The sequence below is a fragment of the Adiantum capillus-veneris genome, chromosome 17 (assembly GCF_014529385.1).
Source record: "Adiantum capillus-veneris isolate H3 chromosome 17, ASM1452938v2, whole genome shotgun sequence".
Lineage (NCBI taxonomy): Eukaryota > Viridiplantae > Streptophyta > Polypodiopsida > Polypodiales > Pteridaceae > Adiantum > Adiantum capillus-veneris.
The window spans coordinates 45,845,744-45,870,294 of NC_140947.1; the positions used below are offsets into that span (position 1 = coordinate 45,845,744).

At 42.8% G+C, this 24,551-nt stretch overlaps 2 protein-coding genes across 2 annotated transcripts; both read left to right on the plus strand.

Annotated features, from left to right (window-relative positions):
• Nucleotides 1-7,902: 7,902 nt before the first annotated feature.
• Nucleotides 7,903-9,846, plus strand: LOC147437157 (uncharacterized). Its single transcript, XM_086486522.1, has one exon. The coding sequence runs from the start codon at nt 7,903-7,905 to the stop codon at nt 9,844-9,846; it is 1,944 nt and encodes a 647-aa protein (XP_086342648.1).
• A 1,957-nt stretch (nt 9,847-11,803) lies between these two features.
• Nucleotides 11,804-12,400, plus strand: LOC147437158 (uncharacterized). The gene has a single exon (XM_086486523.1). The coding sequence runs from the start codon at nt 11,804-11,806 to the stop codon at nt 12,398-12,400; it is 597 nt and encodes a 198-aa protein (XP_086342649.1).
• Nucleotides 12,401-24,551: the final 12,151 nt, after the last annotated feature.

Consider the following 24,551-nt stretch of genomic DNA (forward strand, 5'->3'; position numbering starts at 1 on the left):
ATCTTGTTTTTTCCCATAGTTGATCTATTATCATGTGTATACATGCAGGGCTTCAAACAAGCGGATACAGAGCATGTGTCACATGTGGACCTAGACTGAATGCACGTAGGGCGCCCTCACTGAAGAAGCAAATCTACGAAGTTCATCAAGCGTATCTTCCAGAGAATCATGTGTTACGCGACGGCTTTTTGGGAAGAGAGCCACCAAGGATGTCTGCACAAGCATGGTTAGAGCAGAAGGAGATGTGCGATGACGGATTGCCTCCAGGGATGAAGAGACTATCTCTATGGTACGAGTTACCATACTGGCCCCGACTCATGATCAATCACTTGCTCGATCCAATGCACATATTCAAGAATGTGGGTAATCTACTATGGGACCATCTGACCGGCAAGAAAGATACTTTGGGAGCCAGAGTTGACCTTAGAAATGTGGATCGTATAGAGCAATATTGGCCGCAAACAGCATCTGATGGATCGATAAAACTGCCTAAAGCACCATGGATTTTCACAGGAGCCCAAGAACGCAAAGTAAAAGAGACCATTCGATCTTTGCGGACCCCCACTGGCATAATGCACTCGCTCCGAAGTAAAGCTTACCGGTTTGAAGTCACACGATTGGCATAAAATGTGTCAGGTACGTTCATAGTGGACTTTAATATCATTGCATAAAATGTGGACTTTAATATCATTGCTGCACATACTTTACAGTTTATTTTACCGGTTGCCATTGAGGGATGTTTGTCTCTCGACATCCGTAACACAATCTACAAACTTGCAAAGCTGGTGCAATGGATCTCACAAAAGGAGATCAACGTAGACTCCATACCATTTGCCAAACTAAATGCTGCGGAGCTTGTGTGCATGTTTGAGAAACATTTTCCTACTACCATGCTAACCATTCAGGTGCATCTTCTTGTTCACATAGTTGATGAGGTGGAAATAGCTGGCACAGTTCATTCCAGATGGATGTTCTTCTTAGAACGTTTCATGAAAACGCTTAAGGGATATGTGCGTCAAAAGGCACGTCCGGAGGGTAGCATGGCAGAAGGTTGGTTGGTATCAGAGTCCCTAGTGTACATTGGAGAGTGGCTAGACGGATTTGATAAAGCTCGGGACACGCTATGGCGAACCATAGATGATGAGCGCATATCTGGGATTGTCATGTGCAATCTCGGTGTTGAGAAGAAGATGACGGAAGATCTAGAGGCTAAAATCAACCGATTTTGCATGCTTCACAATCCAGTGATGCAAAAGTGGATTTCACAATATGAGGATGCAAAGCAAGAGCGACAAAGGGCACGAATCGAGTGGAGACGGGGAAGACGACCACCGATGCACTATCCGACGGTTCTGGAGAGCCTACCAACATTCATGAGCTTAAGATGGTTGCACAACCAATTGAAAAGCGCACAACAATGCGGTGACTAAGTGACTGAGGAAGAGTGGGAGTACTCTCGGGGTTGCGCGACCAATGTAAGTTTGCAATGTACGACTAGCTAGTGACTTTATTTCTAAACGTTTGAACGGCCACTCATAATCTTTGTTCGTTGTAGTATAAGTCATACATAGCAGCATGGTGTAAAGGTCGACATTTTAGGGTGGAACGGATCGACAAAAAGCGTTTTACTCAAGATTGTGGAATCATGGCAAAATTTGAACAGTCTAGTCGACGACGTTCCTCTGATGCAGATCCTATGGTGGCGGAACTCACTTACTTCGGCACGCTACAAGAGATTTTGAGGATCGATTACAGAGGATTTTTTGTCGACTTGTTCGACGTGCAATGGTTCAAGATAATCATGGAGGGTCGCAACGCTACTGTGCGTAGAGGAGAGTCTGGTTTTCTTGAGGTGGATTCTACTAAGAAATGGAATGACCTAAGAGACACTTTCGTACTACCCGAGCATTGTGAACAAGTAAGTATGTAAATAGTTAACATCCCCCTTTTACAAGTTATGTGCTTGAAATCTCTCATGTAAGTTATGTGGCTCTGGCAGGTAATATTTCATCCTACAAAGTCTACATCAAACTGGTGGTACGTCATAGAGGTAGCCCCTCGTAGTGCAAGGACGTATGAAGGCTACCATGTGCCAATCACAACGGCATCAATGGAGGAGATCAAAGAAGATGCTCAATCAGAAGCCGCTGCGGTGGTGCCAGACGAGCATCAAGATGCTACTACTCTATATGGGGTGCATGCAGAGGAGCTACAAAATGAAACAGAGGATATGTGTTTAAACGGAGAGCTCTATATAGATATAGGAAGTTATGCTGAGTTATGCGAGGATGAGAGAGAGATCTCTTAAAGCCACAAATATTGTATTTGAACAATTTTGCTCCGTGTTGTAAAAGCTCTGGCTCTCTAAGTACCTTCCATGGTGTATAACGCTCTTTTCTACTCGCGCTCACATCTTTTGATTGAAAATTCTGAGTTTTCGACTTGCCTCTTCTATCACTCAATTCATTGCGTCATTGTATTTATATGCGTCATTATGTCATTGTATTTAATGGTCTTTGCGTCATTGTCTACTCTATTCATTCAATATTAAGTTCAAATATTCGTGTGTTTAATGCAGGTATGGATGATGAGGAGTTTCTTTCTTCTTTGTCACCGCAGCAGAGACAGTGGTACGTGGAGCGTCATCGCTCTGGCGCATCATCGCGCGTTCCTACTCCATCCGCATCTCCCTCTCTTTCGGAGCATTCGGCGCGCTCCGAAGCTTCGGCGTCGACGAGACGAGCTTCACACTCGTCTAGACACCGGCGCTCTAGTGGTGGCGGTGGCGGTTGTTGTGGGGATTCCACCGCCGATGCCTCCACACCGCCTCGTGTTCGACGAGGCTCTTTACCCTCCCCTTCTTTGCCCGCCCCCACACCAGCCACAGCATTGCCATCTACGCCAGGTTTTGCGCGGCTGACTGTTCCTAGCAGCTACACACCTCTACCTACTCCGCCAGGAGCCACCCCACTCGACACTCCTCGCTTCGGGGCCCAGACGCAGGTGGAGACACCTAACGTCCGTACCCCCATCGACACGCCGCTAGAGACCCCTACCGAGACACCCAGGTTCACGCGTCACCGGCCAGAGGGCTTGCCTTACTCCGTCCACTTCAGCGGCGGCATCATCATGGATGATGACGGCAAGAAGGTGATCTTGCGCATGCGTGGTCTTTGCTCTCAGCTGTTTAAACACTACATACTAAATAAATGGAGTGAAGTACCAAGTGATTTAAAAAACAGAGTCATCAGCATACTTCATGATGAGTTTCCCGTTCCAACACGGGATCAGCGCTTCAATGAAGACCTGATGAAGATTCGAATGCGTGAATACTGCAAACACAAGCGTTCCGAAGTGCAAAAATCAATCAAGCATGGGTGGAACAGGCCAGATTGGCTGGCCAAAGAAGATTGGAAGAATGCGAAGAAAGCAGCGCGCGAGAATCCCGACAAGTGGAAGCAACAAAAGGATGCAGCCAGAGCGCGAGTAGAGGCAAGGAGCTCGCACCACTTGGGGAGCGATGGATGGGCATCATTTGAGGCCGATTTTGTAAGTGTTTTCGCATTGCTCTTTATGTTCGATAGTTTAGGGTTTATGAGTTTTTTAATGCTAACATAATGAAATCTTTGTATGTTTTGACAGTGGTCGATGACAGGACGTGATCCCACACCGTACGAGCGCGAGTACGCAGGCAGGAAGGGCTTAAACTCCCTGATGGACATTCTCAGTTCTCGCGGCGGCATGGTTAGTATTAGGGTTTACTCTTTTCTATTTTTTGTATTGTTTTATAAATGTCGTTATATGTTTATACTTACTGAAAGCTGTCTTATTGTCTTTTTTTGCAGAATCCGACAGATACGCCGCTTGGACGCGATGAGACGTCTGACTAGACGACGTCAGTTTAGCCGTAGCTAGATAGCATTAGTTTAGGGTTTCTCATAGCTTATGTATCATGAGACGGATTTTATACGTCTTTTTGAACCATGTATATTATTACATTTGTCACCGCAGTTCATTTTGCCAATCAATTCTTTATGCCTATGATGTTGTACAATTGTCATTATTACATTTGCCAATCAATTCATTTTGCCTATGATGTGTACAATTGTCAATTTTACGCTTGTCAATTTTGCAAACAATGCGTCTTGTGGGTGACTATTTTGGGTCTATTATCTACCCTTGCACTTTTTTAAAAAAGTGAATCAAGTACAATATGGTTGATGGGTGGCAGGGCATTCAATGCCCTATCACCAAAAAAAAATTCTCTCGGGCGTCGCTATAACCGTCGCTATTTATGGCTCTGTAGCGTCGCTATGAGCGTCGCTATAGACTTCTGTTTAAATGTCGCTATAGCCGTCGCTATATGCGTCGCTATATAGCGACGCTCATAGTGACGCATATAGCGACGGTTATAGCGACTCATATAGCGATGGTCTCGTAGCGACGGTTTTAGCGACGCCGGGGGTTATAAAAACCCAGTGTATTTCCGTCGCTAACAACGTCACAAGAGCACACAACCTCTTGTAGTGCTTGTAGGAAAGTAGCTTCATGCATAAGCCACTTGTTGGAAAAGTAGCTTCATGCATAAGCCACTTGTTGGAGAAGCTTTGAGAAGGAAGAAAGCATATCAAAATATGTAAAGTAACTTATCACGATAAGATAAAGACCTTCTAAAATTAAGCTTAAAAGGAGGCCTTCCCTTCTCATTAAACACTTCTTCTCTTCACTTCGCTACACTTCACTTCATTTCTCTATGCATTTTGATAGTGCAAGCTTGATAATGAGCCATGAAAAAGCCAATGCTAATCCTCCTTCAAACACACACCTACACATCCCTCTCTCTCAAGAGAAGCTATAGCCATAATCCAAATTACCATTACTCTCTTCACCTTCTCTCTCTTAACCTACAAGCTTTCCATAGCTTGAATTTTCTTAATCTCTTCTAGCCAAATTGGTGGTTTTCAAGCAAAGGGGAGCGGAAGAGATCCGTCCACGTCAATACACTTGCCGTTACTCTTTCAAAGCAAGGAGAAGACCCTACAATCTACACATTAAGGTTCCAAAACCTTAAGCATCTTGATTAATCCTCTTCACGGTATTAAAGATACGCCTAAATCCCTTCCTAAAGAAGATTTTGTTAATCACTCATACACTATTACATGAATATTTTACGTTACACTAGCAAGTCCACTCTTAGGAACTTTGCCATTTTACACTACCATGCATAGAAGGGTTTTACTCTTGCATAAGCACTCAAACGAAGTTTTGATTAGTTGCCAAAGTTGTAAGTTGGTGCATTTTGAATGTTTTGTGTGTATCACGCATAGATCACACCAAAGCAAAAACTCATTATAGAAAACATATGCATTGTTCAATTCAAGTTTGTTTTGCAAATTCGAAGGGGGGAGTAAGGGGATAGATTCACGGATGTCGTGACCGTGTTGCTTGAACATAAACTCCCAACGCTTCCATGGAGATGCCCCATGGATGACAAATGATGAAAAGGGACCAAAATGGGATTCATCGAAATCGGAGATAACTTGAAACTTATGTAGAAACAAAACCTTAAACTTCCATGAGATTCGTTGTTTTTCTTAAGGTATTGTTTGAATTATAAAAATTAAAAGGAATTAGGAATTAAGGGTTTATAACTCAAGGAGCTTAATCTAAAATTTAAACTAGGATTAAAAACTTTACCGAGAAGATTGACGTGGATAGCCCTAGCATAACATAGCGATCTAAGTGTGAACTTGTCTTCATGTTTGGAAAAAGACAGGCGCAGGTGTTTACCTATGGGATACAACGGGGGATGGTCCTTTTCGGCTAGGACTGATAACCGTTGGTCTATGGTTGAGCTCAAGGTTCATTCATTGCCCTAGAAATGGGATTGAATGGGAGTGTGTCCCGGCCGGGTGGATGTGACCCGCGGATGCGTCTGGAAATCGGCCTAGTCCGGGTAGGCCTGATGCCGACGGGAAAAGGAGGAAGGAAAAAGGATCCATGGAGGGATCATGATAAGGGAGGAATATGTGATTTAATTAAGGAACTCTTCAAATTGTTTGGGAAAAAGGGACCTTGGAAAGGCTAGGAACCTAAATGGGCTATTCTCAATTGTCCTCATCAGCCGGACCTTTGCTCTTCTTCTCGGAATTATTGATTTAAAAGGAACCTAAAGTAGATTATCTTTGAAGCCTTTCCCACACAAGATAAAGAAAAATAAGAATTGAAATTTGTGTAAAGGCGCCGCCTCCACACGTGGCGGAGGAGATAGGATACCCGAGTCCTGGGACGAGGATAGGGATATGCCTGGAGAAGTATATGTGATTGCTTGAAAGATAACTAGATAATTTTACTAGTATTAAAGGAAAAGGGAAGTAAAAATATCATATAAAGGAAAAGGTGGGAACGACCTGATAAATGCACATTTGCAAGGGTATGCAACAGTTTGCATGTTGCTTTCAAAAGCTTGAAATGTATTCTTGGTTCGACATGATTGGAATATTTTTTTCTAGTATCATAGTATTACCTTGGAAAGGTGCATTTATCAAACGGTTCGGTGGGTGGGCGGATTTCGGAGGGTTAATTGTTGGCCGGAAAGTTGAACCAAATTTTATGTTGTCTTAGCAATTAAGTCCAGAGCGAGGAAAAAGGGATTCCGATCTACGGAGTGGGGGAACAACTTGGGATCGAGAGATTCGTGTAGATTATAATACACTCACCTTAGGGGAACACATTGACGGTTGTCCTCGGTCATAACCGAGAAAAAAGCGTCAATGACCTTGAACCAAGGGTGAATTACAGAACTCCCACCAGTTGACCCTGGAAGGTTGAGTTCCAATTTAGTTTGATGACTTCGATTGGTAAGTTTGATCGGTAAGAAAAGGTTCTTCGGGGCTAAGGGATCCATATGAGATAAACCACCCCCTTGAGTTGGCATCGAAGAGCAAGAGGAGTCCTGTCTTGGTGTCAGTCTCAAGTGGGAGGGATGTCAGAGATCACGGTGTATCCATGTGGAGATGGTACAGTCGGTGGTCCCCGGGCATGGCCCTCAAAATTGGTATCAGAGCGCGGTTTCTATCCTTGGATAGATAAAGGTCTTAATTGACTCTTGTAGAAAAGAGTGAGGTAATGAAAAATAACTTCTCAAATTGCATGAAATTTTCAGATGACGTGGACCTCTCAAGAAGAGGAAGTACTCGAAATTGTCCAAAATAAAATGGAAGAAGCAACTATGGAACAAAAGGAGGCCATGTTAGAACACCTTGTTCACCTTCTTTTTCCTACCAAAGGGACAACCGGAGCTCAACAAATGTGGAAGACCCAATGCAACATAACTGACGTAACTCTTTGGGGCCATGAACACCTTCTAAATAATTTTCGTCTGGCCATGATGAGGGAGAAATTGGGACTAGGTCCCAATCGCTATTGTATTATTAGTTCTCATGCCATAGAATATGAAAGCAAGCTTCTTCTATTAATAACCAATCTCCCTCATGATAAGATGTTTATCTACCCACAACAAAGAACATCACTTACTGGACCATTTACACATAACCCTTGGAAACAAGTCGGTGAGGCTATATGTGCTCGCAAGTCACTTTCTTCTCGAGTCCACAGACTTGTATTTTCAGTGAATTGTAACCTTAGGGCTTTAAAGACCGTACTGACAAAGCACGAGATGGAAGAACTTGATGTATAGAAATTACTAAAGAAGTGCAAGCCTATATCAGTAAGTATTTTCCTGAGATGTAAAACAGTTTTGAAGGAGAGAAAAAAAAATTTTAAAAAAATAGCAAAGAGTTTACCTTCTATCTCTAAAAAGAATTTAACTAGTCTTGTATACCTGAAATGTTTTTCAACTCGATTGCTAAGAGAAAGGATATTTTTTTTGGTCTCAGCAAAATGTCACGTAGACTCACAAGGAGTCAGGCTACTCGGGATTTACCATCAGTTAGTGCTTCAGATCATGCACCCCTTGATTCACAAGTTCTACCAACACCCCAAGCTACACCTGTTCCACGTTCCAACCAAATGTCGCTTGCTGCAGTCCTTGTAGAGGATTTTGGGCGTGACAAAGATCTCAAGGCCCTTCTCAAATCTGTGCAACCACATCCATTTTTAGGCACGGGTGATGATGTGCCTACCCAGCTAGAAGAGTGGATAGTTCAGATGGATGACTACTTTGCTCTTGCTGGTTACAATTCAATAGCTCAAGGAATAATGGGAAGAGCCAAGCTAGAAGGACCTGCAAAAACATGGTGGAAGCTCAACTGTCAAACTCGCCAGGTAGCAGAAGTGACTCAAAGTTGGGATGAGTTAAAGCATTCTCTCAAGGAACGCTATCTTCCCCTAGACTACTCCACCACTAAGATGAATGAGTTTCTTTCATGCAAGATGGGGAATAGGTCTGTCGAAGATTACTATGAAGAGTTTGTCTGGCTTTCACGATATGCTCCTCTCATGACAGAGGAACAAAATCTGAGTCGCTTTATCCTTGGACTTGGAGGAGATTTGGCTTCTGAAGTAGAGTCCCTCCGACCTGTTTCACTCGCAGACGCTTTAATTCGGGCCAAGTCAAAACATAAGAGCCTTTTTAAGGGAAGCACCACAACTAATAAGAAGCGGGAATTTCCTTCTTACCACGGTCAGCCCTGTCAAGCAAATAAAGTATCGTTTATCCCAAAGCCAGCTACCCAACCCCAACCACCACCACATTTTGTTCGTGTGAACGCTCTTCCAGTCACTCAAAGTGGAAGACAAATTCAATGCTACAAGTGCCTAGAGTTTGGTCATAAGAAGGCCGAATGCCCTAAAGGAAATGACTCAAATTATTTGGTGCCTCCTGCTAACCGTCTGAATTCACCCAATCAAGGGGGACAATTTAGAAACCTTCAAACCAGAGGGAGAAATCGATCACAAGCAAGACCTAATCCTATGCCTCATCTTCATGGACAAAATCCAACCAACAACCCACCTCAATCATCAACTGTGAACTTCATTTCAGTAAAGGATGAGATGGAGGAGCAAGCCCACATCTATGTTGCCTTGGACCCCAGTGGCCGAAATCGACAATTCTCCATTCTTGAGACTAAGGGAGAGTATGAGGGTAAACCTCTTTCCTTTCTTATTGATTCTGGTAGCTCACATTCATTTTTGTCACCTAACACTGTAAAAAGATTGCAAGTCACCTCCCAACCCACAGGCCGTAAGTTACGGGTTTCTCTAGCAACGGGATCCACCATTCTGACAGATGAACAAATGGTAGACCTATCCTTTCTACTAGAAGGTCACTCAACCCAACAAAGATTTAGAATCCTAAAGATGGGCCAATTTGAAGGAATCTTAGGGATGGATTGGCTGAGCAAAAATAAAGCCAACATCCATTGCAGTGAAGGAAGCATCTCTTTTTCCACCTCAAAGGGTGAACAAGTCTCAGTGCAAGGCAGAATAGGGAAAGCTCCCCTGAAAGTGGTCAAAGCCAGTCATTTGGTTAAGGGGCTAAAGAAAGGATTGTCAATTTTTGTTATAAGGCTCAATAAACCAGAGACCAAATTAGAAGAATCAGAGCCTGAATGGCTAAATGAATATCAAGATATTTTTTTGGAGGAATTGACAACTCTTCCACCACCTAGGGAATTATTACACGAGATCGAGCTCATTCCTGGTGCCCAACCAATAGCAAGGACTCCCTACAAGATGTCACCTTCCGAATCCATAGAGCTGAAGAATCAATTGACTCAGCTTTTGGAACAAGGTTTCATCAAACCCAGTGTCTCTCCCTGGGGTGCTCCTGTACTCTTCCAAAAGAAGAAAGATGGAACGTTCAGACTTTGCATAGATTTTTGAGGCCTAAATCAGTGCACTGTCAAGAACAAGTATCCCTTGCCTCGCATAGATGAGCTGCTTGATCGACTCGGTGGTTCCAAATTTTTCACCAAGATTGATCTCAGGTCAGGCTATTACCAAGTTGGGATAAAAAGGGAGGATATTCCAAAAACATCTTTTAACACAAGGTTTGGACATTATGAGTTCACTGTCATGCCTTTTGGCCTAACTAATGCCCCAGCCACCTTTAACCGTCTCATGACCGACCTCTTCAGAACAGAGTTAGATGATTTTGTTCTAGTCTTCTTTGATGACATCCTTATATATTCAAAGACTAGAGAAGATCATGAACGGCATGTACGCCATGTCTTGGAGATTCTCAGAAAAGCCCAACTCTATGCCAAGCGCAGCAAATGCTCTTTCTTTGTAGAGAAGGTTTCCTATTTGGGATACATAGTTTCAAAGGATGGTCTTTCTCCCGACCCAGCTAAGGTGGAAGCTGTAGTTTAGTGGCCCATTCCCAAGACTGTTTCAGAAGTATGGGGATTTCTTGGCCTCACAGGATGGTGTAGAGTATTTATTAAAAACTATGCCCTCATCGCAGGCCCTCTCACTGAACTCACTAAGAAGGAGGAACCCTTTATTTGGTCAGACAAGAGGGATAAAGCCTTCAACAAACTAAAGGAGATTTTGGCCAGTGAACCTGTTCTCAAACTTCCAGATTTTCAAAAAACCTTTGAGGTGATAGTGGATGCTTGCATACAAGGTATAGGTGGAATCCTATAGCAAGAAGTCCATCCCATAGCTTATGAATCACGACAGCTCAGGGTTCATGAGAAGAATTATCCCACTCATGACCTCGAGCTACTGGCTGTGGTTCATGCGCTCAAAAAGTGGAGACACTATCTTCTAGGTCAGATGTTTGAACTTGTTACTGACCACAAAAGTCTCAAGTGGATTTTCACCCAGCCAGATCTCAATATGCGACAAAGGCGATGGGTTGAATTCCTACAAGAGTTCACTTTTGAGATCAAATTTAGACCAGGCAAGGAAAATCAAGTTGCCGATGCTCTAAGCCGACGAGTAGTGGCCCTTGCCATTACGCTAGTCCATTCAACTCTACCTGAAGAAGTTCAAAACGCCCTCCATACTGATGAGCAATTCGGTCTGTTTATCCAAGAAATCCAAGCTCAGGTTCAGAAAAGATATCTGGAAGGCTACTCTATTCAAGATGGACTCTTATTCTTCAGGAATCGATTGTGCATACCTACATGCTTAAGGATGCAAATTCTAAAGGAAGCTCATGAAACTCCCCTTGCAGCTCACCCAGGTTCACAAAATGTTTGCCTCTCTTAAAAAAAATTTCTACTGGCCTAAGATGAAAAAGGATACCTTAGAGTATGTTAAGAAGTGTTTGGTATGCCAAAAAGTGAAGGCTGAAAGAGTTAAGATTCCTGGAAAGCTACAACCGTTGGATATACCTACAATGAAGTGGGAGTGCATCAGTATGGATTTTGTAACAGGGTTACCCAAGACTGCTGGAAATTTTGATTCAATTTTTGTGATGGTGGATAAACTCACCAAAGTAGCTCACCTTGTCCCAGTCAAAAACACTGCCTCTGCAGCAGATATTGCTTAAATTTTTGTAAAAGAAATTGTCAGATTACATGGAATACCTGCTAGGATAATCAGTGATCGGGATGCCAAGTTTACCTCTAAGTTTTGGAAGGCCAAGTTCCAATCCTTAGGCACTCAATTAAACTTAAGTTCAGCCTATCATCCAGAGACAAATGGACAAACTGAAAGAGTTAATCAAGTCATAGAAGATGTGTTGAGATCATACTGCAGTCAGCAACCTCATCTTTGGATCAAGTTTTTACCCTTAGTGGAATTTGCTTATAATTCTTCCTACCATAGAAGCCTAGGAATGTCACCATTCAAAGCTCTTTATGGACAAGACTGTATCATTCCACTCAGAATGGCCGACCCAAGTCTCTCAGTACCTGCAGCAAAGAATACACTTGAAGAAATGGATCGTCAAATCAAAATAATAAGGGAGAACCTTAAGAGAGCAAGTGACAGGCAAAAGAGTTATGCTGATTTACATAGATCCCCCCGGATTTTTAAGGTAGGAGATAGAGTTTTCCTTAGGGTCAAGCCAAAGAGAAGTTCACTCAAATTGGGAAAATACAGGAAGTTAGCATATAGATATTGTGGACCCTTTGAGATTTTGAGAAGGATAGGGGACCAATCTTACGAACTCGATTTACCCCCTCACTTGCATGTGCACAATGTTTTTCATGTCAACTTGCTAAAAAGATATGTTGCAGATCCCCTTCACATCCTAAATGATGAAGATACTATTCTTATTACACAGGAAGAATTCCAGATAGAGCCAGAACAAATTTTAGACATGAAGGAGCGGAAGCTACGACATCGAACGATTCGAGAGGCTTTAGTCCAGTGGAAGGGCTACCCCATTGAAGATGCCTCTTGGGAAGATTGGGAACGCCTTACTTCTGAGTTTCCTCATCTTTTTTATCAGAATTCTCCTGTTTTTTTGTACTCAAACTAATCCATGTTAGCCCATGTAACTACAAAATCCAAGTTCTCTCTTACTGAACTTTTGTAAGTGATCTTCTGCTAAATAATACGAGATTAGCGTTTTCCTTTACATCTTGTGACTTGGATCTGTGTATGCAATTACAAAATCAATAAATAGATTTAGCTAAGTTTGAAATTCTCTCAAGGACTTCTATCAAATACAAGATATAATAACTTAGAACCAATTTCATCAAGAAAAATCAGAGAAAGAAGGACTTAAGACATGCAACAAGATCTTAAAACATGATGAACTTCTTAAGGGATATAACAAAGATACATTTTCTAGAGGTCAATAAGCCCATCCATTACATGATCACAAAAGCAACTATCACAAGCAGGGCACATATTAGGCCTCTCATCAATAGGAAAGATTTTCTTTGAAATTATTGCACTAATCTCTCTAGTATGAGGTGTGAAGTTAAAGGGCCCTCTAAGTGGTAAACCAAAATGAGGGTAAAGATATATCTTTTGATGAGGAAGGAATTGAGCAAGCAAAAAGACCCGTTCTGAAAAACCTCGATGCATTGACCTCATCACGCAGTAATACCGAGGACCCAAACCCATAGCTTCAGTAACCATAGCCAAACGGACATTATTACGAAAGTGATCCCAACCCCAAAGGGTCACCCTTGTTACGCTTTGAAATGTCCGCCATTTGGTTTGAGCTACTGAAGTTCCCAAGTGAGGAAATAGCAGGCGCCCATAATCGCTCCACAAAATCTCTCCTCACGGCTTCACTTGTTTGTTGTAGATGAGGAATGGCTACAGATAAAACAAGCTCTTGACACCGATCCATAACATAAGATAATGAGTAAAGAGACAAACCTAAGGAATTTTGACAAGGGATGGAAAGAAAAGTGAAAGACAAAGGGAATAATATTGCAAGAAATAAAAATATAGTACACCTTATATAGGCAAGCCAGCCAAGGAAGGATAAATTAGCGTTACCCAGAAGTTGAATGTGAAACGTGCGAATGAAGATTTTCCACCTTACTTATTTATTTCGAGCTGAGGACAGCTCTTTCTTTTTGTTGGGGAGTTTGTAAGGTCCTCCTCATAGCCCTTACTCTTGCTGAAATATCTAAGCCGTCGACTTTCCAAATACGATAAAGTAAAGCACCCTAGCTACCCATGAGACGCTTTCGATTTTCACCGTGGGAATGTGGATATAACAATTGCATGGGATATTAGTTTTATCTCAAGAAAATATAAATGTGCATAAGAAAAACAAAGAAAGAATAGGGTAAGGTGAAAAAGTAACTTGTTGAAAATCCACTTGTTGAAAGTAGCTTAAAGAAGCCACTTGTTGAAAAGTAGCTTGTTGAAAAAGACACTTGTTAAATTGAAAAGTAACCACTTGTTAAATTGAAAAGTAGCCACTTGTTGAATTGAAAAGTAGCCACTTGTAGGAAAGTAGCTTCATGCATAAGCCACTTGTTGGAAAGTAGCTTCATGCATAAGCCACTTGTAGGAAAAGTAGCTTCATGCATAAGCCACTTGTAGGAAATTAGCTTCTTGCATAAGTAGCTTGTTGGAGAAGCTTTGAGAAGGAAGAAAGCATATCAAAATATGTAAAGTAACTTATCATGATAAGTTAAAGACCTTATAAAATTAATCTTAAAAGGAGGCCTTCCCTACTCATTAAACACTTCTTCTCTTCACTTCATTTGTCTACGCATTTTGATAGTGCAAGCTTGATAATGAGCCATGAAAAAGCCAATGCTAATCCTCCTTCACACACACACCTACACATCCCTCTCTCTCAAGAGAAGCCATAGCCATAATCCAAATTACCATTACTCTCTTCGCCTTCTCTCTCTTAACCTACAAGCTTGAGTTTTCTTAATCTCTTCTAGCCAAAATGGTGGTTTTCAAGCAAAGGGGAGCGGAAGAGATCCGTCCACGTCAATACACTTGCCGTTACTCTTTCAAAGCAAGGAGAAGACCCTACAATCTACACATTAAGGTTCCAAAACCTTAAGTATCTTGATTAATCCTCTTCACGATATTAAAGGTACGCCTAAATCCCTTCCTAAAGAAGATTTTGTTAATCACTCATACACTATTACATGAATATTTTACGTTACACTAGCAAGTCCACTCTTAGGAACTTTGCCATTTTACACTACCATGCATAGAAGGGTTTTACTCTTGCATAAGCACTCAAACGAAGTTTTGATTAGTTGCCAAAGTTGTAAGTTGGTGCATTTTGAATGTTTTGTGTGTATCACACATAGATCACACCAAAGAAAAAACTCATTATAGAAAGCATATGCATTGTTCAATTCAAGTTTGTTTGCTTTCAAGTTTGTTTTGCAAATTCGAAGGGGGGACTAAGGGGATAGCTTCACGGATGTCGTGACCGTGTTGCTTGAACATAAACTCCCAACGCTTCCATGGAGATGCCCCATGGATGGAAAATGATGAAAAGGGACCAAAATGGGATTCATCGAAATCGGGGATAACTTGAAACTTACGTAGAAACAAAACCTTAAACTTCCATGAGATTCGTTGTTTTTCTTAAGGCCTTGTTTGAATTATAAAAATTAAAAGGAATTAGGAATTAAGGGTTTATAACTCAAGGAGCTTAATCTAAAATTTAAACTAGGATTAAAAACTTTACCGAGAAGATTGACGTGGATAGCCCTAGCATAACATAGCGATCTAAGTGTGAACTTGTCTTCATGTTTGGAAAAAGACAGGCGCAGGTGTTTACCTATGGGATACAACGGGGGATGGTCCTTTTCGGCTAGGACTGATAACCGTTGGTCTATGGTTGAGCTCAAGGTTCATTCATTGCCCTAGAAATGGGATTGAATGGGAGTGTGTCCCGGCCGGGTGGATGTGACCCGCGGATGCGTCTGGAAATCGGCCTAGTCCGGGTAGGCCTGATGCCGACGGGAAAAGGAGGAAGGAAAAAGGATCCATGGAGGGATCATGATAAGGGAGGAATATGTGATTTAATTAAGGAACTCTTCAAATTGTTTGGGAAAAAGGGACCTTGGAAAGGCTAGGAACCTAAATGGGCTATTCTCAATTGTCCTCATCAGCCGGACCTTTGCTCTTCTTCTCGGAATTATTGATTTAAAAGGAACCTAAAGTAGATTATCTTTGAAGCCTTTCCCACACAAGATAAAGAAAAATAAGAATTGAAATTTGTGTAAAGGCGCCGCCTCCACACGTGGCGGAGGAGATAGGATACCCGAGTCCTGGGACGAGGATAGGGATATGCCTGGAGAAGTATATGTGATTGCTTGAAAGATAACTAGATAATTTTACTAGTATTAAAGGAAAAGGGAAGTAAAAATATCATATAAAGGAAAAGGTGGGAACGACCTGATAAATGCACATTTGCAAGGGTATGCAACAGTTTGCATGCTTCTTTCAAAGGCTTGAAATGTATTCCTGGTTCGACATGATTGGAATATTGTTTTCTAGTATCATAGTATTACCTTGGAAAGGTGCATTTATCAAACGGTTCGGTGGGTGGGCGGATTCTAGAGGGTTAATTGTTGGCCGGAAAGTTGAACCAAATTTTATGTTGTCTTAGCAATTAAGTCCAGAGCTGGGAAAAAGGGATTCTGATCTACGGAGTGGGGGAATAACTTGGGATCAAGGGATTCGTGTAGATTATAATACACTCACCTTAGGGGAACACATTGACGGCTGTGCTCAGTCATAATTGGGAAAAAAGCGTCAATGACCTTGAACCAAGGGTGAATTACAGAACTCCCACCAGTTGACCCTGGAAGGTTGAGTTCCAATTTAGTTTGATGACTTCTATTGGTAAGTTTGATCGGTAAGCAAAGGTTCTTCGGGGCTAAGGGATCCATATGAGATAAACCACCCCCTTGAGTTGGCATCGAAGAGCAAGAGGAGTCCTGTCTTGGTGTCAGTCTCAAGTGGGAGGGATGTCGAAGATCACGGTGTATCCATGTGGAGATGGTACAGCCGGTGGTCCCCGGGCATGGCCCTCACAAGTGGTATCAGAGCGCGGTTTCTATCCTTGGATAGATAAAGGTCTTAATTGACTCTTGTTCAAAACCTGATCGTGTATTTAATAAATTTTATAAACATTTTGAATCATCATATCTTTGTGATAAATTATGTGCAAAGAGTAAGTACTTACTATTGCCTAAAGTGGTTATGAGGGCTAGGAGAGTTGTACATATAGAGAAGCTCCTAACCCTTCCCTACTTGGAAATGTCCTATATTAGATGGTGATGATCTCTTGAATAGGAAGCCCACCAAAAACTTATTATGTGTTCATGAAACACTCTACACTTAGTGGATATATTAACCAAAGAATTTTCAAGGACAATGTTTTATTTGGTAGCCCCCGACTTATGATTTGCGATAGATTTTTTTCCCCATATTAGCTCCTTAAATAATTCCAAATTCCTTGTTGCAGAGGTAAGCATAGGTGATTGCGCTTGAAAATTGTCAAAGATCTTTGTTGACTATCTCTTTGAACATATCATCATCATTATCACCAACATATCCATTGTATCTATCCATGCAATCATCTTGCTCTGTGTGACTCTCGTCATCATATCCCTATGGTTACAATCCCTTCTATCTCCATCTTGTCTATCATGGTCTCTTTTTCCTTCATACCTCCTCTCATGCTGATCATGTCTACCATGATATCCATCATCATGATGATCATGTCTACTATGATCTCCATCATCACCTCTTTTGTGAATTTTTTCGTCACGTTCACTTTTTCTATCATGTCCATCATGATCGTTGTCTCATCTAAAGCTTCTTTTGGAAATATCTAATGCACTCTCTTCCATCCACAATGGAAAGCCCAAATCAGACGTATCCACTGCATGGACAACTTCTGATGCACTCGACATCCATCCAAGTAAAAATGGAGAGGGTTGTCGTCTTCAGGTGGCCCCTACCCCAATAATATTTCTAAACCAAGTAAAAATCAACAAGGTATGTGTCCCCCATTTTTTGTGCGCATGCATATGATGAGGGTGCTCATGTCCTCATTTTCTTGTGAACATGTTGTTGCTATGAGTTTGTGTCCACACCACTGCAAAACTCAAGAACTTCTCAAGCTTTTGTCATGGTACCACATTGGGACAATGCTTTTAAATACATATCTCTTTAAAGTAACCCACTATTGTGGAGTTTCGTGTGTATTCTAGTGACTTGGGGAAAATCCTTCTTTTGAGAACAGGCTTTTGGTATGGTCAAAATAGAAACCCTTGACTACTTTTCTTACTTGTATAGTGAGCATGACCATGTAGAGCCTAATGCCCCTCTTGTGCACACAGTATAGGTCACAGTGAATTCAGATCTATATAGGAGCTCTTACATTATACATCAATTGAGAACAAAAATCTCTTAATAATTTTGTTTAAGTAGTTAACTTTAGCACATATTTCATGATAATTCAATCTAAATATAATCAAAGATTGATTTAATAATACAAAATTTGGGAAAAAAATGTGATCGGGAGCTCCGTGATCATCCGCGTGCACGCGGATGATCATAGGGCTCGTGCCCCCCCTTTTTCCCAAAAATTTTAGATACATACCTTCCTCTCAATCAACATTTTGTAATTTTTAAAACGGCATGATTGTTAACTGAGATATATTTTTTCCCAAAGACTGCTTCCATGAGATTCTCTCTCTCTCTCTCTCTCTCTCTCTCTCTCTCTCTCTCTCTCTCTCTCTCTCTCTCTCTCTCTCTCTCTCTCTCTCTCTCTCTCTCTCTCTCTCTCTCGCTCTCTCTAAAAGAGGAGGGTCAAGAGCCCCCCCAACGCGGACGATGGAGGGGCTCTTAGACCTCCCCTCTTTTGTTGCAGCACTAAGAGAGATAGCCAATGCACATCCACTTGCAAGGTCACTAGAAGAGAATTGGTAATATCGTTGGTTGAAATCGTCGGCAACAAGCACATGCACTCCCACTGTCTATCCTATCTACAAAAAAAATCATAAAAATGAATCGATAGTTTTTATTTGGATCCTCCACTAAAACTGGCGTTTTGGAATTTCAAAGCGGCATGATTGTTAGCAGAGATATTTTTGAACATTCCTTTTAAGAAGATGATCTCTCTCTCTCTCTCTCTCTCTCTCTCTCTCTCTCTCTCTCTCTCTCTCTCTCTCTCTCTCTCTCTCTCTCTCTCTCTCTCTCTCTCTCTCTCTCTCTCTCTCTCTCTCTCTCTCGTATAACAAGTCTTGAGTTCAATTCTCGTCGGATAGATCTTTAAGGTCTCTTGGGATAGTTTCCCATGACGCCGGCCTTTGCTTTGCACTTGGTCCATATGGTGGCCTTTCTAGGATTCTCTCTCTCTCTCTCTCTCTCTCTCTCTCTCTCTCTCTCTCTCTCTCTCTCTCTCTCTCTCTCTCTCTCTCTCTCTCTCTCTCTCTCTCTCTCTCTCTCTCTCTCTCTCTCTCTTTGTCAAGGAGAAAAAGGGGAGGGCCAAGAGCCCCCCAATCATCCGCGCACGCGGATGATGGGGGGCTCTTGGCCCTCCCCTTTTTTTCCTTGACAAAGAGCGATAGAGAGTGGGCTACTGGAAGGTCGCCAACCAATGGAACAAGGCCAACAAGAAGGCAACACAGGGTCGAGCAAGGCCAGTAGTCATCACAGGAGAACAACGGCGCGAGTGAGGCTTCCTGTCCAAGTATGCCCCCATGGCTATGTCTTCATCTGCTGTCGTCCGTCACCTGTAGATAGGGTCGCCTTGGTATTTTCTTTGCATTTGTGTGTAGCAAAGTTGGCCATAGTGGGGGCCGCCTTGGTAGAAACAATAGAAGGTGTTTCCCACTACGGCTGCAGAGGCTGAGCAGCACATGCATTCACGTGAGGCAGTTGCCTGTCTCCCGCCCATTGCTGCTATCTGCCATTAAATTTTTTATAATAGAGCTCTCCACTATTTTCGCAGCCATGATGGAAGCACTAAATCTCCATATAGTTGTGCACGGCCACGGACAGCTGCGCAGAAAAATATGTGTGGGGACCAGCCCATATCGTTGAGGGAATGCAAAAGCTTGCTAGATTGGGCAGCCACGAGCATGGAAACAGTAGAGCTGCAGGAGTTCTTGTGAATAGCATTGCATCTACTCTGACATCGTACTTCATAGAGACAATATAAAGCCCTTTATACCAGAACTAGCACGAGTTGCCATGCCCTAATTTGTGGTCTCTAGCAGCTGCCTACACACGTAGAGTCTCATAAGGACCACTGAGTTGAGAGCCACGAACCACTTATGATCACTTCCCTCGGCCCCCATATGAAGAACACTATATAGCATTCCATTTTTTGACACGTTGGAGAGGGGGAATGGGGGAACACGCACACAAACACAAGGGCCTCTATATAACTCAGGGTATTCACAACACCCATATCCTCTCAAAAAACACCTTCAAAAAAACACTTTACACTAGCAGGCCACCGTCTACTCAATTTCCACTGCTCACACACTCCACAAACCACCACACAAGGTACACCTGCTAAAATGTAGTGCTCAGTGTGCTCTAGAAGCCAGTCCAGACGGCTCGTCAAACAGAGCTCCGGTGTGCAAGATACTGAAGTTTAAAGTTGGAGTGCGTAGCAGATCCCTGACGGACATGGCAACTAGGGACAGGTTTCCCGGGCTGATGTCAGTGTATACATGTGTAGAGCTTGAGTTATGGAGCATGCCGGTCTTCTCGGATAGTGAGTTATGATCAGTTGAAGATTTTTCGGGGACCGAGTCTGAGCCCACTTGGCTGCATTGGAGGACGTGGCAACATGCATCTTTTGGGCCTTGCCAAAGTTCTTGGTGATAGTATGCACCATGTGGAGCTAGCACAAATCGACGGCGCGTCAATTGGGTTTCTAGGTGGCAAGATGTGCCAGTTTGAAAGTTGAGTGCAGTCGCCTAGGGGAGAGTGACATATGTTTTTTTACATTTTTTGCAGCGTCAGATGATAGCCTTGGAGTTCTCAAAATGGGGCAAGAGACAGATGCTTTGAAGATGAAAACAGTGGGTTTTAGTCGGGCTCCTGAGCCACTGCATAGGCCACCTGAGCAGAGAATGGCCAACAATTAAGGATAGACCAAAAATTGGTGGTTCTTGTGGGAAGAATAACAATTTTTTGGGAGTTCAAAGGCCAAAGGGGTGAGAAAGCGCCACGTGGCGCTGGGCTATGTCACACATGCAAAGCTCGACATGGAGAGCATGTGGTATATGGCCAAGGCGACAGTTCATTTGAAGGTATGGCATAGAGGGGAAGCTCTCGTTGTGTTTGTCTATGGCGTAAGCCAGGCTGTGGTGCGTGTCCCGAGGCCTATCAGGGCGGAGACATAGGCGATTTTGGTCGTGCAGGGTGGTGCAGACGACACACGCCTGCGTGAGGGTTTGGTGGCGATGATGATGATGATGTGGCAAGGCCGCCCGACTAGGGGTAGTTCTCCTAGGCCATTGGCCCTGTTTTTTGAAGAAAAAAGGGGGAGGAGGCAATAGCGATATCGCTATTGCCCCCCCTCCCCGGTGCCTATTAGGGAGGTAAGCAGAGAGAGAGAGAGAGAGAGAGAGAGAGAGAGAGAGAGAGAGAGAGAGAGAGAGAGAGAGAGAGAATCCTAGAAAGGTCGCCATATGGACCAAGTGCAAAGCAAAGGCCGGCGGGCCACTCCAAGGCCAAGACCACAGAGAAAAAGTCGTCTGAGCAAAGAGCAAGCCAAGGCCGGGCAAAGTGAAGGCCAAGTGGACCAAAGAGCAAAAGGGCCGTTCGAGCAAGAGGCAAACCAAGGCAAGGGTAAAATGGGAGCCGGGGCCAAAAAGGAGCAAAGGAGGAGTCGGATAGAGAGAAAGAGTCAAGGTCAAGCCATGTAGAGTAGTGCAAGGCTGAGCCCACAAGGGAGTAAAAAATGAAGGTGAAAAAAATAAAAAATAAAAAATCCTAGGGGGCAATAGTGACGTCGCTATTGCACCCCCCCCCCCCCCCCCCCCCCCCCCCAAGTGCAAAAGAGAGAAGAAGAGAGCAGATAGAGCAAAGCGGTGCCCCCTTCCCAAAAATGCCACTTCAAGGTGCCAAGTGGACCAATTAAAGTGTAAATTCCCAAATTAAAGGCCCCCCCTATAAAAGTCAAAATTGGATCAAATTAAGGGCTTTTTTCCTAGATTTTGGGTGTCATTTGAAGCCTACAAAGTGGAGTTCTCTAGCAAGCTAGCCCCTTTGTAACTTTTGCTTAAAAATGGCCATGGTGATGGCAGTGCAAATCCGTGTACATGTTTTTTGAAGTGCAAACAAGCCACAATTCCCTCCCTTGCTGTTGTTTCTCCTTCCCCCTTCTCTTTCTCTTGCTTTCATGGTTCCCCTCGGTGCCGGCTGTCTGGAAGTGTGTGCCCCCCCGGACCAATGGTGTTTTGAGTGAGAGAGTGAGATTGAGTGGCTCTGTGTGTGTAAGGATGGAGATAAATCAGCAATTTTCTCCATGAGCGTCTACTGCATTTGCGCAATCTTGCAGTCGGCCAACACCCGTTCAAGAGTGAACGACCTTGAGGGTGAACGGTGCATGTGCACGTTACATCTCTCTCTTTCTATGACAGTTTTTTAGTGTTCCTTTTCAAACTCTCTCTCTCTCTCTCTCTCTCTCTCTCTCTCTCTCTCTCTCTCTCTCTCTCTCTCTCTCCCTATGAGTGCAAGCTCAGGAGGGTCTGTATTGGTAGATAAGGTCAATGAACCCTTGGATGCAATCTTGCAAGCCTATGAAGCAAGATTGAAAAACAGACAGACTCTAGAGCAAAGGTGGATGACATATCCATATCCAGAGATAGAAAAACAGAGACTGGAGATGTACAAGCAGTTGATTGAAACTGCACAATCCTTACTAGAGCCTACACCTATGGAAAATAATCAAACCACCAAACAATGAAACACCTATCAAAACTGAACAAAGGGTACCTGACAAGATAGAACACGTTAAATCCTTGCCTAATGTAGAGGATGCAAGAATCGTGCCTAATAGCACTGATGAATCACTGAAAGATTTTCCACCATATACACCCATTGTGCAAGTTGTCAGCGAGCGAGAAGGAGTGGATGAGGGAGAGAAAGTGGGTGCCGAGAAGGGAGAGAGGGGAAGAGGGAGGTGTGTAGGGGAAATGAGAGAGAGAGAGAGGGGGGATATTTCATTCGATGCCTGCTTGGGGAATAAACTACAGGGAGAGAGAGAGAGAGAGAAGGGAGAGTGAAACCGAGGGCAGCCTGCTAGGCTGGGGCATGGATGAACGAGGGCATGAGGGTGATAAGGACGGCCAATCGGGGGGGGGGGACCATGTGACGAGGGCGCCATGCTAGTTAAAAAAAACAGCATCGTGAGGTTGGCCAGGCATTGCCGAGCCTTCCAACGGTGTCGCCAAGGCTCCGGCACAAGAAAAATAAACCTTTTTTTTTCCCTTTGATTTTCAAAAATCGTCTATCAATGTGCAGTATGCCAAAAGACCAAGTATGATAGAGGGAAGCAACCTAGATTACTCCAGCCATTGCCTATTCCAAATTCACCATGGGAGAGTATATCCATGGATTTCATCCTTGGATTACCCAAGTCTATCCATGGCAATATAGGAATATGGACAATAGTTGATAGGTTTCACAAGCAAGCACACTTGACTCCTATCAAAAAGACTATTAAGGCACACCAAATGGCAACTCTCTTCATATCACAAGTTTTCAAACACCATGGAGCGCCAACATCCATCGTGTCAGATAGAGATCCTAGAATGACCAGTAATTTTTGGAAAGGTCTCTTTGAAAATCTAGGTACAAGATTGAATTTCTCTTCGACCTATCACCCACAAATGGATGGTCAAAGTGAGATAGCCAATCTTACGATACTCGATCTACTCAAGAATTATGTTACCAAAGTAGATCAACGCTCACAATGGAAAAAGTATTTACCTCTTGTAGATCATGCATACAATAATAATGTACATACTTCTACGAGAAAAGCACCTTTTGAAATCATTGAGGGAAGACCTAAAAGTCCCTTGCTACTTAAAGTACATGGGAAGATCTTCCACTGCCGATGAGTATAGCCGTGACCTACAAGAATCGTTTCAAAAGATTAAGAAGGCTATATCCATCTCTCAACAAAGTCAAAAAGTTGTTGCTGACAAGCACAGAAGGGCCTTAACATTCAAAGAGAATGATTGGGTCTTACTTAAGTTTCCCAAGGCTCGATTGAGGAAAACAACGGGCAAAAATCCTACGGGCCATCAAAAGTATTATGTTAAATTAGCAAAAAGATACTATGGTTCTTTTCAAATCTTGAAGCCAATTAATGAGATGGCTTATCAACTCAAGTTGCCCAACCATTGGCTCATACACAATGCTTTTCATGTGAGCCTACTTAAGTCCTACAAAGGAGAGCCACCAAGTGAACCAATTATTGAAGACCCTCCTAAAATTGAAGACCAAGAAGAGGTGCTACAACCCGAAGCTATCCTTCGGCATGAAGACAAGGTACTACAACATGGTAAGATTATCCGACGGTATCTTATTAAGTTCAAAAATTATCCTTTTGAAGATGCTAGATGGATGCAAGGAATACTACTTAAGGATAATAAGAACCTTGTCAATGCTTACAATGCTACGTTAGAGTAAGCAAATGTACAAATTTCTTTCAAATGATCAATGTTCTTGTCTTATAAGACAAATTCTCTTTTTATTGTGCAAAAATTTAAATAGTATGCATGCTTAGAATCATGTTTGTGATGACGTCGTCTCTCAAGCACCAAGTAGAATTTGTCATTTTACTTTTGGCCCGAGAATGAAATGGACTAAGGAGTAGACATGCTTGCGGTAGCTATGTCTCCCAAGCACCAAATGGATTAGTCGTCCATCTTGGAAAGATGTCGTACGGTAAAAATGGATCCTCTACCCGCTAAGAAACATTAACTAATGACTAAGGCTTTAGCTCTTCTACCTCATAGTTGAGGATGACCATGATTTCAAGAGAGAGGTAATGTCATAAAAATCTAATATCTAACCAGCCCAAATGATTTTCTCATATTAAACTGATCATTTAATGTGGGAGAATAGATGGGAACAAGGGTTAAAATATAGACATGTGGTTTTGGGTCTATCTCGACACGGGGCCAATGGTAAAGGGG

What these genes read in the sequence shown, in the direction of transcription:
- LOC147437157 (XM_086486522.1), top strand. Translation starts at nt 7,903, where the DNA reads ATGTCACGTAGACTCACAAGGAGTCAGGCTACTCGGGATTTACCATCA.
- LOC147437158 (XM_086486523.1), top strand. Translation starts at nt 11,804, where the DNA reads ATGGCCGACCCAAGTCTCTCAGTACCTGCAGCAAAGAATACACTTGAA.